The 17,891-nt window shown below is 45.9% G+C and overlaps 1 protein-coding gene across 1 annotated transcript; it reads left to right on the top strand.

Moving 5' to 3' along the window:
- The first annotated feature begins 79 nt into the window (after positions 1-79).
- rnf130 (ring finger protein 130) lies at positions 80-14,155 on the top strand. The gene is made up of 9 exons (XM_080901737.1): positions 80-769; positions 905-1,207; positions 5,760-5,951; positions 8,105-8,355; positions 9,171-9,242; positions 9,979-10,055; positions 10,218-10,314; positions 12,218-12,404; positions 12,620-14,155. The coding sequence occupies exons 2-9, from the start codon at positions 934-936 to the stop codon at positions 12,730-12,732; spliced, it is 1,263 nt and encodes a 420-aa protein (XP_080757863.1). The 5' UTR covers positions 80-769; positions 905-933; the 3' UTR covers positions 12,733-14,155.
- Positions 14,156-17,891: the final 3,736 nt, after the last annotated feature.

Here is a 17,891-nt window from a genome sequence, read left to right as displayed (position 1 = left end):
ACCTGCATGTACTGACGGTGTCCAGCAGGGGGCTCAGTCTGACCGCCTGCTGCTGCTCATTCACGTTGCACTGTTACAGCTGACATCCACAACCTGTCGGTGATCAATAAGCGATCGATATCGTCGTCGTTGTTACTATTAGCTCCGCCTCTCTGCAGCTATCGCGACAGCTGATCCAAATCTCAGCTACAAAACATGAAGCCCGGGCCCCTCAGTGTGCGCCTGCGCAGTTCTCGCTGATCGGAGAGACGGAGACGGGGCTCGATCCTCCGCAGCGCGCAGCTTTCACCGGCGACAAACCGGAAAAAACACCGAGCACGAGCCAAATCCTCTCACGAGCATTTCATCGAACCTCTGGGGGAGCGCGGCGAGCGGGAGCCCGCCGGTGTGTCTGCTTGCACCTGGCGGCAGACGGCGGAGGCTCAGTCACTGTTAACGGAACCGCAGGCGGCTGCAGTCCGCTGAAAACGAGCTATTCTGCCCCGACCTCCGAGCTACCATCCGGGCTCCAACCAGCGCAAGGCTCCGGGATGCAAACACCAGATATTGGCCTGCTGCTGATGCTCCGACCTTCCAGATGTCCGAGCTGCACCTTCCAGCCTGAACCCAGAGATTAACGAACACGAGCTCACATCTGGAGACAAAGGATCATCTGGAGGACAAAAGAGGAATAACACATCATCCTCTGGAGAGCCAACCGGGAAACAGCATCCGGAGGATTAATGTAAACAAAGAGACCAACATCTGGAGGACAGACTCTCAGTGACAGGTGAGAGCCCGCGTCTCGTTCACGGTGATAAATGACAAATCCACAGTGCTGAGGACTTCCTGTTTCCTAAAGCAGAGGAAGCTCCCAAGCCGTTGCTGCTGCCCGGCTCATAAACTTTGTTTCTCTTTCTCACAGTTTGGATGTGACCAGGAGACGCTGTGAGGATGCGGACCCGTCTCCCCCTCCCACCGGTCCTGGTCCTGGTCCCGGTCCTGGTCCTGGTCCCGGTCCCGGTGCAGGCTCGCTCTGTGTCAGCAGGGCGCTCTGACACAAACATGGTGGTGGAGGAGTCTGTGAGCGCTACAGTGAATGCGACGGTGCTGGACGGGCGAGGAAACGCCATCCATGTGATTAGCAGCGATGACGGGAAGTATGGACAGAACTCCCCCAAGGTCGACACCAGGGGTGTGATCGTCGCACCTGCACCGCATCACGGAGGTATCTGAGCACACACACCTGTCACCTGCAGTGTCAGTAAAATGAATGCTGAGTGGACGTTTCCACATACTTCTGGTCAGAGTCAGCCCTCATTTGGTTATGTTTTGTAGGAAAATACATGGAAACACAGTAAATGAGGCAAAAACTTCATGTACTTTTGTAACGAGTTTGAAAGTGAATATTTGGTGTGAGCAGCTTCATCCTTCAGCTCTCTGAGCAGGATCTTCAGGAGAGGTTCTTCAAGGACATTCAAAGCTCTCTGGATGTCTCTGCCTTGTTGTGTCCTCTGTCAGGATGACCCCACAATGCTTCAGTGAAGTTTACAGTGATGCTGAGCTCCAGGCTATGGGGAGGCCCATCCATGACCGATACTGTTCATGGCACTTTTCATAATTCATGAGTTTATCAAAAATCTCCAACACCACTGACTGACCTGCAGCTGAAACCATGACCTCCACCGTGCCTCACAGATGGCTGCAGACAGTGGGAACACCTCCTGATCTCCTCGTACACACTGACCATGATGTGGATCCATCTGTCCAGCAGACCTGTTCCTCTGGTCTTCAGTCCAGTTCTCGTCATTTTCCCGTTTCCCTTCATTAAGAACGTCTTCCTGACAGCTGTCCATCACTGAGACATTTCTGATGAGGCTTCAGTGAACAGTCGACGATTGGCTGAAGGTCCAGATCATCTCTGAGCTCTCTGTTATTTTTTATAGACTAATAATATAATTTAAATCAGGTTCTTTGATCAAATGGGAGGACCAGCTGATCGAACACGAGCCGTGTTTTGTAGCTGGCTGTTATCAGAAGTTCATCCATTCATTGGATGTGGGTGTTCTGCCTCCACGGTGGAATAATTGTACAGCACACATTTTGGATTTTGGAGGCTTTCAAGCGTAAGGACTCTGTGCGACTGAGGCATGGTGGTGGTAGCTTCATGGTCTGGGCTGTCAGTGGTTCAGGTACAGGAGGAACACCTCAATATTCTCATCAACAGCTACTCGGTCGAAGCTTGGACACAGTTGGGTGTTCCAATAGGACGATGATCCCAGGCACACGTTTGGATAAAGAAGGCTAACGTTCAGCTTCTTAAGGGGGAGTGTAAGTGCACTTGGTTCTCAGCCACAAAGGTGGAGGGCAGACTCTGAGTTTGGCAGGGGTTCCTGGCTCAAGGAGTTCGGTCACTACAGGGGAACAGGAGATTGACAGAAGGAGTAATGTGGTGTGATGTGGATGCTGTACTGGTCTAAGGTGGTGCAGACTGAACTGGGTGTGAAGGTGTAGCTGTTTAGTTACCTCCCAGTGTATTAGGGCAGGGCGATATCGCTAAAAATGTTTATCGCAATATATATTTGAAAATTTGCGATAACTATATAACTGATGATATAATCGACGCGAGACAGAATACTTTACAACTCTGCAACCTTATTAGTGCAAAAAAACCCATCCATGTATTTTACTTAAACAAGCAGCTGTTTTTATATAGAAATGTTATATAGAAATGTAACAGTGCAAATACAAATTCCTTGCTGACAGTTTAACCAAAAGGCACTTCCAGTGGAAACGGGCCGACATATCCTCAGCATAACCATGTAGAATATCCACAAAACTTAAGAAGAGGTTATACACACACAATACGGGAATATTATGTTGAAGCACAGTACGTATCACTCCGCGAGGCTCCTGCCTACGATAGCTGTAATGCTCCGACAAGCCGAGCGGTGCGGCTACGTAGCTTAGCAAAGTCGTACTAAAACATTTTTGAGCGCCGTGTACATAAAATCAGTTCGGTAATAACAACGGCCCGCTAGCATGCTCTACCAAAAATAGTGCTTTGCTGTGTATCTGATGGACGAAAGCTAAACCTGTTCCACACCACGGAAGTTGCAGCATTTTTACAAACAAATTATGGTTCATCTGTTTCATTCAACGATCCACTTTCGCTCTTCTCATTCTCCGCTAACATTTCATTTTCTGCCTAACATTACATCGGTATTACCGTGAATGGTATGATATGGCCCAGTCCAACAGTGTATGTCCCTACCCCCACCTGTCACCACCAGGTGAGTAGCGACCAAAATGCAGATATCAGAGATACAACAGCTTCCTCTGAAGGCTGTGTGCGCTTGAAGACAGGTGAGGAGTTTTCAGGTGCTGCTTGTCCACGCTGACAGGAAGCAATTTAAAAACACCCTCATTCAGCTGAACACAGGAAAAGAGGCCAAATGTAAAGGTAGCTCAGAGCCTCGGTATGAGCAACGCATCAAAGCTGTTCAGGAGAGAAAGAGAAAAGGTGGATGTGGCCTAACCCACTGATGGAGGATCCTGGAAGTTACTCTGATTATCTCTTTGTTTCAGAAAAAGTTGTGAGTTTAAGAGAAGCTGATTTGTTGTTTTCTTTGCCGTCAGAGTAATCAGCCAAATTCAGCGACACACACCAACATTCACTGTCAACAAAAACACACACACACACCATCCACTCCATCAGCTGCTCCCATGAACACTAGGAAGCAGCTGATGAAGTGGATTGTGCGCGTGTGTGTGTGTGTGTGTGTGTGTGTGTGTGTGTGTGTGTGTGTGTGTGTGTGTGTGTGTGTGTGTGTGTGTGTGTGTGTGCATGCATGCATGTGTGTGTATGTGCACGTGTGTGTGAGACACTGCAGAGGTTTTCTGGCTGCTGAAGGTCGGAGAGTCTCTGCTCCGAAGTGTCAGATTACAGTCAGATGGTCCAAGGACACTGCAGCTGCTGGATGGAGCGCCAACACAGACACAGACTCACACACACAGACCTTCATGTCACTATAACTGTGACCAATCAGACGTGTAACAAAGTAAAATAACTGAGTTCAGTGTTTTTCCAGCTCAAACCACAGCAGCAGCTGAATGCAGCCGTTCCACAATAAAGACAATAACACAGTAGGGCTGGGCTATATCATACCGTTCACGGTAACACCGGTGTAATGTTGGGCAACGATAAGAAAATGAAATATCGCGATAGAATATGGGTAAAACGCGCATGCGCAGTGCCTTTGTTTACATACGCACATGACGGTGACGCAGAATGAGAAGAGTGAAAGCGGATCATTGAATGAAACGGATGAAGCAGAACTGGTTTGTAAAAATGCTGCAACTTCAGTGGTGTGGAACTGGTTTAGCTTTCATCCCTCAGATACACAACAAAGCACTATTTTTGGTAGCACATGCTAGCAGGCCGTCGTTATTACCGTGTTTGGAAAATACGGCACACTTAAAATTAATCCTTTGATTTTTCTGAAAATCTACAGTGTCCCTTATAATCCCGTGTGCCTTATGTATGAATTCTGGTTGTGTTTACTGACCTCGAAATGATTTTATGTACATGGCGCTCGAAAATCTGTCGCACCGCTTGATGGATTGTTGGAGCATTACGGCTATCGTAGGCAGGAGCCTGGCGAAGTGATACATACTGTGCTTCAACATAATATTACTGTATTGTGTGTATAACCTCTTTTTAAGTTTTGTGGATATTCTACATGGTTATGCTGAGGATATGTCGGCCGGTTTCCACTGGAAATGCCTTTTGGTTAAACTGTCAGCAAGGAATTTGCATTTGCACTGTTAAATTTTTATATAACTTTAATGCACTTAAAAAAGCTGCTTGTGTAAGTGAAAATATATTGATTTTTTGGGGGGGTTTTTGCACTAATAAAGTTGAGGAGTTGTAAAGTATTTTGTCTCGTGTCAATTATATTGTCAGTTATATCGTTATCGCAAATTTTCGAATGTATATCGTGATAAATATTTTTGGTCATATCGCCCTGCTCTATAACACAGAGAAAAGCATGTTGGAGCACCTGCTAGTGAAACCTGAGCTGAGTTCAAAGTTCACGGTACAGCTGCTGCACATCTCCTTGGTTCTGTTAAAATCAATGAGGTACTATAAGTGCTACAAAATGTCATCTTCTTGTCTGTCCATGTGTGTAAAGTCTGGTCAGCTGATTTAAACCAGCCTATAGCGTGCTCTGTCCCACGAGGACTGGACTCACACAGGTGGGCTGTCAGCTGACTCCCATGATCCTCTGCAGCAGGCCGACTTTCAGATTCACTCCTTTGAGGAGTTTCATGACATTCGATTCACGTAATCAACTCCCAGAAAATAAAAATAACTGAAAACCTTGGGAAAACCTCAAAAAGTCTGAAGTTGACCCAGCGGGGGTGGGGCACCACACGTGGGTCTGAGCCTACAGATCGGCTGATTTTTGTTGTTTTCATTATAGAGAACGATCAGCTTCACATGAACATCTGAAGTGATTGACCCGTAATGTGTCGACATGCCTGTTTTGGGGTTTCATGTGTTTTAACTGATGACACGCGGATCAGCAGCCAGCTTTGTTCTTGTTATTATTGTTTATGTATTGATTAATCTGAAGTCTCAGTGTTTTTATTGATCATCGTTGTTTGATCTGGGAAAATTCACTCGATTAAAGATGAGTTATTGATCGAATGTTGAGCAGCTCACCTTTGAGTCGTTTTAGTTACACTTCATTAAACTGACTTTGGTTTCCTCTCAGTGGTCGACCGGCAAGGATGCGACCCAAACACTCACTTCCTGGTCCCGCCCCGCAGTGTCCACTGGGTGGCGCTGATGCAGAGAGGTAACTGCACCTTTAAGGAGAAGATCTTGAAGGCAGCTGCGTACAACGCCACGGCCGTCCTCATCTACAACAACTCCCCAGAGTACACCGTCAAGATGGGACACGAAGGTCAGAGCGCTCACCGCACGAGCCAATCAGAGATGAGCGTTCACACACACAAGCATATTACTCATCTGAACAGGTGAAACGTTTACCTGAGTGTTTGCTTCACACTGCAAAGATGGACGTATTCTCCACCCTCTGGTTTGTGAAGCACCTCCACATTTAGTCGTGTGTGCAGAGCTATGAGCTAAAGCTAGCTAGCTTTGTTAAACTGGCATAGCTGCAGACAGAGCAGGGAAGTATCAAAGTATTTGTACTTCCTCACTGTACTTCTGCATATCTGTGCTTTACTTGAGTATTTATTTTTCAGATAACTTTTGACTTCTACTTCCTTCAAACTAAATGTTTCTATCACATCAACAAACATCAGCACACAAACTGTTTGTGTGCAGTTTGACTCATAATGTGTTGCAGCTGCAGATTTCACAGGAAGAGCTAACTTCACTCAGGGAAGAAAGACAGGAGAAGAAGAAGAGAGCTTAGAGTTAAAGGGAAGGATGCTCACTTACAGCTCTATATGATGGGATGTTATATTTCTGTCTTTTGTCCTGCAAAACAAACTGAGCTGACGTGTGAGTCAGAGGCTGCATGAAACTTTTCTGCAGTTTGGTGAATGACAAACGGCTTAGTTGGTGAATTTACAGTAAAGCTCCGTGTTGGACGGCACACAGTGGATGTGGTGATCAGAGTTAGCTTACATGAGTTTTAGCAGAGATGAAGCTAAGCTGATGATGCTTAGATTCAGTCATTAAATCCCACCATCATGCTAACTTTGTATAAACTGTGTACTGTTGGTGTGGGGACTGAAGCATTGGGTTACATCCTGTTCAGTTGTGTACATCCACAAAGAGCTGCAGCAGCAGGTCAGCTGGTCACAGCCTGGACATGATTATTGAGCCAGGCGTAGAGGCAAAGTAAAAGTATTTGAGTACAGATCTCGTACACTTTCACTTTGACTTCAACTTTTATCAGAGTATTTTGTAACACCAGTATCAGTACTTGTACTTCAGTACAGAATCGCCATACTTTTGGCTACAGAGACCAAAGAGCGGCAAAGCTTTAACGACTTACTGTGGTCCCCCTGGTGGACGTTAGAGGAACTGCAGGCTTTGGTGCTGGAGTGATGGCTTCACTTATCTGGAGCTGGTTGGTGTTGGCGTAGCCCTCCGCCCCCTCATCAGAGCGCGGCCATGTCTGCGTGTAAAAAAGACGCCATGGCGGCAACAAGGACGCTGGTGTCCAGGTGTCAGGGCGCCTACAGCGATATCAGCGAAACAAAATTTCTGCTGTTTGAGTTCATAGCTCAAGCTCGTGTGCCACAATGTGATGGCATGCTGGGGTCACTGATCCTAGCATATTGATTTATTGGTCGCAGGATGGACTCACATCAGAGTGTTTCTGTTCATTAAAGTCTGACACTGGTTTGTGCTGCAGCATCGTCCCTCAGAGATGTTCAGGTAAGTGACGACTGCCGGGCGGGGGGTGGAGTCGATGTTCAGTCTAAATATAGATCAACGTGTCATTCGAGGCTGAGGTCACTGTGACCTCACACTCTGTGTGTGGGACAGAGCGAGGTGATGATGGGGAGAAACATCAGCACGAAGAGATCAACAGACAAAGAAACAAATTACAAAGCTGATGTCCAATTAGAGTTTCAGAAAACACAAACAGGAAGTACTCCATGTTAAGAACAGATTATTTATCTCGATTGTTGGGTGGTGTAAAAATAAATTAGATCCAACCGTGCTGGTCACGTGTGCACTGAGCTGATCGGCGTGATGCGTGCTGCCTTCTGAACGTCCTGGTCTTTTGTATGAGCTTAGATTTCAGCTGGTCTGAGATCAGGGTTTACAGTGTTATGTTGGGCTGATTCGATAATCTGACCTGGAGTCTGGGTTTAACAAACATCGAGCAGTTTTTAACAGAAGAACTGCGACGCCGTGTTTAAATGATCTGAAGCGTCTGAGCAGAGACCGTCACCAGAGTAACTGCTGTGTTTAAGCGCTCATGATACACATGCTTTTGTTTTTGCAAACACTTTTAAACTTGTAATGTGTGGTCAACCCATTAAAGCCAGTATACCCAGTACACTTTACTGTATGACTGTTAACACAGCGTCCCCGTCCCTGCTGCCACCCTGTTTCTGATTCTGTTTGCAGGCACGGGTGACATCGTGGCGGTGATGATCACAGAGGCATACGGTAAAGAGATCCTGGCCCACCTTGAGCGGAACATGACGGTTCTGGTCTCCGTGGTTGTTGGTCAGCGCGGGCCCACCAAGAACATCAACCGAGGCTCGCTGGTCTTCGTCTCCATCTCCTTCATCATCCTCATGATCATTTCGTCAGCTTGGCTCATCTTTCACTTCATCCAGAAGATCCGCTACACGAGCACTCGCGACCGCAGCCAGGTAACACGTTAGCCGCGGGCTGATGCTACATTCAGGTACCAGAGTCTGTGATATCCGCTGATGTGAGTGTTGTCCTCCTCCTCCTGTGAAGACTCTGAGCTTCCAGGATTTCTGCTCCTGAGCGGAGAGAGAAGCACTGTCTGATAAACAGTCTGTCGGGCTCTTCAGCAATCGATCGCCCTGATCTCACTCAGTCCAGCTGGAGAAACCTTCTTCAGACACTTCCTGTTGTCACTTTGAGATCCTTCCTTCACCTCATCAGTATTTCCTGCGATGATCAATCAGCCCTCTGAAGGGTTAACTTTCTTCTTTACTGTATTTCTGTACCAGCTGACCGCCCCTCTTCTCATGTTCTGCTCCCCCGATGTTCTCCTGGGACTTTTGTTCATATAGTTTGATTCGTTTTCCACCTCCAACATGGCCCTGCCTGCCATGTTGGTGTTTCCAAACCGGAGCCGTGTTTGTTTGGAGACCAGCAGTTTCCTTCACGGTGTGCTTCATGAAAGCATTCTTCATTTGACACACATTTACAGCTGTTACTCAGATGTTCTTCTTTTTTGGTGTTTCCTGCCTCATCTTTCACTGGCCCTTTGAAGAACAAAGGGCCAGTGAAAGTCAGTCTTTCTGTAGAAGAGCAGACTCTGAGTCCAGGTAGCTTCAGAAGAACACATTTGCTCAGAGGTTCACTGACTGACTTGGTAAAGATGAAGTTTGTTTAGTCGTGTGACTCTGATCAGAACACATTTCACAAAGAATCAAAACCCAAATCCTGGAAATGTTTGTGACTCTAACACTCTGTCCTCTCACTCTGTCAGCATCGTCTTGGAGATGCAGCGAAGAAAGCCATCGGAAAGCTGAAGACGAGGACGGTGAAAAAAGGAGACAAGGTGAGCACATGTGTTGGCTGTTTCTCCTTCACATGTGATGTAGGACCCGTGAATGAGGTTCCGAAACCCAGAAGGTTAAATTTACGTGAGCTTTCAGGCAGCGAGTGACTGCCTCTGCAGAGCTGTAATACATGGAAAGAGAGCTGATGGAGCAGAACTGTCTGAAAAAGGTTTTTGCTCGATGAAGTTTCCACCTCACTCGTTCATAGACAATGAGCTCAGCGTCTGGATCCTTCACATCCTCGTTCTTTGAATGCAGCATGTGAACATCTGGTTTCCTCACAGCCGTTTGGTTAACGTGTCGCTGACGTTCAGATGAAAGAGCAATGATGTTGTTCAGAGGAGAAACATAAATCAGAAAGACTTCTAACTGCGAGCCACTATCACAGAGGTAGGGAACGTTAGTCCTCGAGAGCGGGTGTCCTGCAGGTTTTAGATCTCACCCTGGGTCAGCACACCTGAATCACATGATTAGTTCATTACCAGGCCTCTGGAGAACTTCAACACATGTTGAGGAGGTCATTTAGTCATTTAAGCCAGCTGTGTTGGATCAATGACACATCTAAAACCTGCAGGAAACAGCCCTCGAGGCCTGGAGTTCCCCACCCCTGCACTATCAGAACCAGCAGAGACAACATCACAGCAAAGCTCTGACCTGTTTCCTCTGTGTGTGTGTGTGTGTGTGTGTGTGTGTGTGTGTGTGTGTGTGTGTGTGTGTGTGTGTGTGTGTGTGTAGGACACAGAGTCAAACCACTGTGCAGTGTGTATCGAAGTGTACCAGCTGAACGATGTGGTTCGAATCCTGCCCTGCAAGTGAGTCTGACCTTGTTGCTGCAGGCTCTCCAGTCTCAGACCAGTCTGGCTCTGTAATTAAAAGTGTTTTATGAACTCTTCCTCGTTCTGTCTGCTATGTCTAATGTCGTGCTGATAACACGTAGCATGATGTTTTTTGATAACACGCCTGTGTCTTTGCAGACACGTCTTTCATAAAGCGTGCGTGGACCCCTGGCTGAAGGAGCACTGCACCTGCCCCATGTGCAAACTGAACATCCTCAAAGCTCTCGGCATCACGGTGAGTCCTCGCTGACACATGGGCATGTTTGACACACAAAAACAGAGACACCCAGATGTGTTGTAATCCAAACCAGCGTTCACACCAGGCTGACGTGCCCTCACCGTACACCAAGCTTGGCTAACGTGAGAAACTGGGTCTGTTGCGGATGGTTGCAGCTGAACTCGGTATTATTTCGATGTCTTTCTGCTGATAGGGTAGATTTTACAGTGAGGTAACAGAAATGTGAGTTAGGTAAAGAGACCAACATTTCCTCACTGTTTGCATTTATGTGCATTTTTCTATTAAATGTTAAAGACTTTTAACTTTATCCACGTTTTGCTTGTAGTTGAATGACTTTGTCTGCATTTCTGAGCTCTTTGTCTTGTTCACGGAGACAGTTCTGGGCTTGAACATTAAGGTCAATGTCTGAGGTGGAAATGTGAAGGATAGCAGATGTGTGATCGTCACTGTTTCATCACTGAGAAAGTTTTTCTCCAAAGAGAGTTAATGTCTCCTGACGTGTGGACAGTTCTCCTCTCTGGGACAAAAAAATAAAAACAGCACCAGTCTTCAGCATTGCTGATTTTTAGATTTGACATTTTGAACACCTGCCAGTTTGTCCCGTTCCAGCCTCCGACTCTACAAACACACCTGCATGATCACGTTCCTCCCTGCAGTCCTTTCACTGAGTGCATTGCTGCCAGCTCCTCACAGTCTTGAGCTCTTTGGTTATCCCTCACGTGGGCGGCGTCACAGACATCGCAGCTCTCGTCCAGAGCTAGCGTCCGCTTTATTTTTCAGCTGGAGCTCCAGATCTCCTGCAGTGTCATCAGTCCACCTGAAGAGGCACGATCTAAAATGCTTCTTTTTAACATGACAGAGTCCACCGAACGCTCTTTGATAAACTCTGAGAATAACCTGTTGTTCTTTTAAGAAAAGATAAAGCTGGTCCAGACTGCTCCATGTGAAGCTGCAGTTTTGGTAGCAAAGGTTCAGTTTTCCATTCCTGCTTTGCTTCGATTAAGTTCTTGTGATTCACTGCGTTGAACCAATATTCAGACTGTAGCAATCTGCTGTCTGCACACAGCGTTACTTCACTGAATACCTACTGTCTCATCAAAAACTCTAAATTCATCTTTGTAGGCTGACAAATATCGTGCGCATTTACAGTAAAGCTGTATTCATGAGCAAACGTAAATATTTTTATTGTAAAAAGCACATTGCTTTTAAAAGCATCAAAGTTGTGATGCTTTGTCCAATAAAACTGCAAAAAACAGTAAGCCTTTCTCTAACTGAAATGGGACAAACTGCATATGTGCACGTTTATTTATCCCACTCATCAGCTACAACAGGAAGTCAGGAGAGTCGAAATGACATTTGGATTGAAGAAGAGCAACGTGGTTTTGTTTTTTTGTTTTTTATCCTTTTAGGGGTATTTGAGAGTGTACAATAGCTTTTCCAACCAGCCCATGTGTGTTTTGTGGGCTTTGAGAATGCGTTTGACCGCATCTCTTGCTACACTCTGTGATGTTGTTTCAGGAATTTGGGGTATCCGGCTTGTTATTACAGGCCACTAAGTCCCTGTACAACCGTAGCAAGACTTTGGTTTGCACTGTCAATTATAACTCAGACTTGTTAAGTATCTGAAGTGTAAAGAAGGAGATGATGGATGGATGATGGATGGATGGTAGAACACTGGAATTCGTGCATTTGTCTGTTTTAGTTTGATCAATTATAGGAAATATTCTTGCTTAAATATGTATTTAGACACAGAACTTTTCCCTTTGTTAAGCCCTGGAAATAAAAGTGCAGGCTGCATCAATGATGCAACGCAGTGTTTCTGAAGAAGAAAATTTCCATCTATAAGACATCAGGTGTGTCTGAATTATACCTGGGAGTGACTGCCTCTGTCTGTCCTCAGACCAGTGTTCCCTGTGTGGACAGCGTTGTGTTGGATGTGGATCGCCTCGGTGCCAGTCAGGCACCTGGCAACCAGAGGGCGCCCCTTAGTGACAGCAACCAGCCATCCATCAGCCTGGAGCCACTCAGCCCCACCCATTCTGAGGCCACGCCCAGAACACCTGCCGATATCACTATCGCCGTGACCAGTAAGTGACACGACAACATCTGTAATTCACTGTCACTGCAAATAAATGTTCTAGGCAAGTAAAAGACAACTTCATGTGGATGTAGAGCAACAAGTTTACAGTGCAACTGAGCAACGTTATCCAGCAACCAAAGTAAAACTGAAAAGTAAAGAGTTATGCGTCTGCATCTGCTGCTGAGTGAATTAACTCTGATGGACGTTCTTCTGTCCTTCCAGGCGGCGGTCGCTTCTTCAGCAGGAACTCCATGTCTCCTCGCAGCGTCGTCTGTGAGATGGAGCTTCCGGATATACAGGCTTCGCTCGACCTCTACGATGACAACAAGTCCTGAGACTGGTTGTCATGGTTACTGCCCTCCAGCAACAACACCATTCCAGTTGCTGAGAGATGTAGGACATTTTATGGACACAGGAAGTCTTCATATAGTGTTTCCTGTTTCAGGGGCGTGCGGGCGGGGGGGGGGGGGCGTTGAATCTGATCTTTAACCATCATTTATTCTACCAGATTTTCTACAAACTGAACACATCCGGGTCTGAATCTGGGTCTCGATCCTGGTCTGGATCCCACTCTTGAATTAGAGATTCTCGTGTTTGTTTGTTTTTTCCTAGTAGAGGGAAACTAGAAGACGTGGAAGCAAACAAATCAGCCTGAACTGAACCAGAGCACCTGAATCCAGACTTCCTGCCCACGTCTCTGTGTTCAGGCATAGCTCTGGCTGACTGATGGTGACATCATTAACAGGCTCCTGAACCCTGTAAAGACCTGGACCTGGACCACAACTTTTTCTTGTTTGTAAGTGCTGAATGAGATCTGTAGTCCTCTGTGTCCCTGGACAGAACAAGAGCCAGATGAAATTCTGGACCCGGATCTGGACCTGAACACTAGACCTGGACCCTAAACAATCATGTGGACTTTAATAGTGTTAACTATTAACTCCCTGTAGCAAAAAAATAATTAAAGAAAAATTTAATAATGATCCAGTTTGTCTGTAGATCAAGCGATGTTATATTAAAGGACTGATCCACCACTTCAGGAAACCTCCCAGTGGGTGTGGCGTTCCTCAGGAAACCGTTCTGGGTCTTCTGTCCTCAGATTTAAAGAACAACGCAGCATTTTCAGAAACCTCACGTTCCCGTCTCAGAGATGGGTAAAGATGAGGAATTTAATTCAATCCAACCTATGATGTTAGCATAGTTTAGCACAGAGGCTGAAGCCGAGGGGAAACTGTTAGCCTGCTGTAGACCGTGACAGACTAAATCTAACGTGGACACCGAACACTTCTAAGAAGTTGGAGGTTTTCATTATTTTTCAACTATAATGTGATGCACATACTGTTTAGTCACTATTAATACGGGTACATCAGTCATCCTGATCAACAGTAAGCAGGCTGCTGAGCTGCTAACTAATACTAACAAATGCTGATCATTGCTAACATGTCTGTACAGTAAAGACTGGGGGTCCTGAAGTGAGGGACTGCTCCGTTAATGTGTATTAAACAGCTTCTGAATTACTCATTCTGTTATTCTAACAATAATAATAATCAGTATATAAACAGCATAATACAATCTGTAACCTGACTGATCGATCAGTATTATCTCTGAAGTGACCTGAAGTCCTGCAGGACGCTCAGCTGCTAACTGTCTCTCTGTCTTTGTCTCTTTGTTTCATGGTGGTGGTGATGAAGAAGGACGTGGCGCTTTTAGTTCACTGTGTCTGTACTGCCTCAGCATTAAATGTCATCAAAGTGTCTTCAACATGCAAAGTTTCTGTTTCTTTGTGGCCAACTGAGCCAACCTGAAGAACCTGCTAAAAAGAGTAATCTGCATCAGAGATGGGGTGTATATAAAAAGAGCCGTGCTACTGGTCAGATAATGTCATTAAAGGATAGCCGGAGGGTTAAAAATGCTCCAACAGCACAAACACGGTCCAGATGTCCGGTTTGGGGCCTAAAATTAGCAGAGTTTAACCATCCACCTGTCACTCAACAAGGCCACGCCCCTAATATTGCCTTATTACAATTTAAACAGGTGAGTTCTAAAAACATACGAAAATGTACGCAGACAGCTACATAATGAAAGGACGTGATCGCATGTTAATCAGAATCAATACTTTATTGATCCTTCTGGGAAATAATTTTTTGTTACAGTGCTCCATTATAAACAAACATTAACAAAGACAGACAATACACTAAGAATAGCACCATATATACAGGCATATATGTACATAAAAGTCACTTATTAATAAATAGCTGAAAAAGAACAAGTGCAAGAAGGGTGTAGCTGTTGCACTAAACAGTGTGTTAGGTGGAGGAGTTGTACAGGGAGCCACAGGCAGGAATGATTTCCTGTGTTGTTCAGTGGTGCATTATGGGTAATCTCAGTCTCTCACTGAACGTGCTCCTGTGACTGACCAGTATGTCATGGAGTGGGTGGGAGGTGTTATCCAACATTGTCTTTATCTTGGACAACATCCGCCTCTCCGACACCACCTTGAGGGAGTCCAGCTCCATCCCCACAACATTGCTGGCCTTACGGATTAGTTTATCGAGTCTGTTGGCATCTGCGACCCTCAGCCTGGTCCCCCAGCATGCAACAGCATAGAGGATCGCACTGGCCACAACAGACTCGTAGAAAATCCTGAGCATTTTCTGGCAGATGTTGAAGGACCTCAGTCGCCTCAAAAAATAGAGACAACTCTGGCCCTTCCTGTAAAGTGCTATGGTGTTTGTAGCCCAGTCCAGTTTATTGTCAATGTGTACTCCAAGGTATTTATAGTCCTCCACAATGTCAACACTGACCCCCTGGATTGAGCTGCAGATGATTCTGCTCACGTGACAAAGGAGTCGACCACAGCCCGGTACTCTTTCTCATCATCCCTGCTGATGCATCCAACCACCGCAGAGTCATCAGAAAACTTCTGAAGATGGAGGTCTCTGTGCAGTGGCTGAAGTCTGTGGTGTATAGGGTGAAGACGAAGGGAGAGGACAGTCCCCTGTGGTGCCCCTATGCTGCTGATTACCTTGTCAGACACACACTGTGGGAGACGTACATATTGTGGTCTTCCTGTTAGGTAATCAACAATCCAGGACACCAGAGAAACATCCACCTGCATCGCTGTTAACTTATCACCCAGGAGGGTCGGCCTGATGGTGTTGAAAGCACTAGAAAAGTCAAAAAACATGACCCTCACAGTGCTCGCAGGTCAGTGCCACGGGCCTGTAATCCTGGGGGCCACTGGGACGTGGCATCTTTGGAATAGGGACGAGGCATGATGTCTTCCACATCACTGGCACCCTCTGCAGACTCAAAGAAAGACATGCAAGAGTAGTTGCAGACAAATATAACCCTTTAACATGTTCCAGTGAAACATGGAAAACAGCTTAATGTTGTTTTGTAGCTCCTTCAAGTTATAGGCAGGAAAGCTTTTCCCAGTTCAGTGTGAAAAACAAGTTAATGTTAAAGTGTCCTGTAACCTGATTGTAAGTATTCTGCTTTAAAAACAGTCAAAGCAGGCAGCCTGTGCAGCTGAGCCTGGAAATAGAGTCAGCTGTCAGGAATCATAATGCACTGTGATACACAGAATCAAAAGGCTTCAATGTGGATGTAGAAGCATATGAACAATCAACCATGAAAGATTTATCTATGAACTATAAGCCTGATAGTTTCAGTCACCTAAAATATCATGCACTTTTTTATATCACCGTTCACAATAAGTAAACAGGTGATGAGGGAAATGATCTTTTGTGCTGTCTTAACTACACTCTGAAGCCTCGCTCTGTCCTCCTTAGTGCAGCTGCTGTACCATACTGTGCTACAGTAGGTTAGCAGGCTCTCAATGAACGAGGGGTAGAAGGTCAGCAGCAGGTTGGAATTCAGCTTGTACTTCCTGAGGACCATCAGGAAGTGCAGCTGCTGTTGGGCCTTCTTGACGACCGCTGAAATGTTGTCTGTCCAGGAGATGTCAGCAGAGATGAGGACACCAAGGAACCGGAAGGCGTGGACCCTCTCCACACACTCCCCGTTGATGTAAAGGGGGGCTAAGTCAGTGCTGTACCTCCTGAAGTCGACAATGGTTTTGTTAGTGTTCAGTGTCAGGTTGTTCTCCGAACACCAGGATGCCAACTTCAGGACTTCCTCTCTGTAGGCTGCCTCGTCTCCCTTTAAGATGAGTCTGACTACTGTGGTGTCATCAGCAAACTTGATGATGAGAATGTTGTTGTGGGTCGAACTGCAGTCATGGGTGTAGAGAGAATACAGGAGGAGGCTCACCACACAGCCCTGTGGGGAGCCGGTGCTCAGTGTGCGAGTGGAGGAGAAATGAGGGCCGAGGCTTACAGTCTGGAGCCGGTTTGTGAGAAAGTCCTTTATCCAGGCACATGTGAGAGGAAGGAGGCCAAGAGTGACCAGTTTGGTGATGAGGATGTCCAGGATGATTGTATTGAAGGCTGAGCTGTAGTCCACAAAAAGCATTTGGACGTAGCTCTGCCACCTCTCTAGGTGACTCAGCACAGAGTGGAGGGCTGTGGCGATGGCGTCTTCTGTGGATCTGTTTGCGCGGTATGCTAGAGTGACCAACCGTCCTCTTTTTCCTGGACATGTCCACTTTTCATGTTCTGTCCGGGGCTTTCGGGGGGATTTTCGAGACTGATGAAAATGTCCGGGTTTTCCTATAGGCCTACATATGTATGATGTCATCTCCAAGCTGCTGCTTTCCAAGTCACTTTCTGCACTCGCAGACGGGACAGACAGCGTGCAGCAAAGCCCTTGGTGATGTTTAAAAGATGCCAAAGTGCAACTGCAGCTTTTCAGACAAACTGCAAAAGCTTTTCAGACAAACTGCAAAAGAAATTTCCCTCGTATCGTCCCTGGTAATTTTTCTCATACAGATGAGGCCTTGTTTCGGTACCCTTATTTAATTCCAGAGGTTTTTAAGTTGGGGTTTTTTTTTGCCCTTGTTGACTTGTAAAAGCCTATATGACATTTTTTATATCACCATTCATTAACCGCACAGAGAAGGCCTCATTTAAATATGTTAAAAATTTCTTTAAGTAAACATTATTGAAGTTCTTCAGTACTGGGCCAGGTGTCCTCTTCTTTGGAAATCAAAATATGGTCACCCTATGGTATGCAAACTGGTGGGGTCGAATTCTGGGGGGAGGAAATCCTTGATGTGCTGAAGGACTAGTCCAGGGGTCGGCAACTTTCGGCTCCGGAGCCACTTGCGGCTCTTTAGTCTTTATACTGCGGCTCCGTGGTTTGGAAAAATAAATTGTAAAAGTATTTAGCTGCATGAGGGCCACAGAGCGCTAATCGTTCAGGCTGGAGACTTTTTTGGCACTGGGATGATTGTGGCTGATTTTAGACAGGATGGGATCAAATCAAATCTAAATTTATTTATATAGCACATATTAAAAACAACAAAGTTGACCATAGTACTTCCCAGTCAGTAAAAGCATAAGACAATTAAAACAAAACAATAAGAAAACATAGC

Source organism: Rhamphochromis sp. 'chilingali' (genome assembly GCF_963969265.1).
Source record: "Rhamphochromis sp. 'chilingali' genome assembly, chromosome: 13".
In the NCBI taxonomy this organism is placed as follows: Eukaryota; Metazoa; Chordata; class Actinopteri; order Cichliformes; family Cichlidae; genus Rhamphochromis; species Rhamphochromis sp. 'chilingali'.
This window is presented reverse-complemented; position numbering and strand designations above follow the sequence as displayed.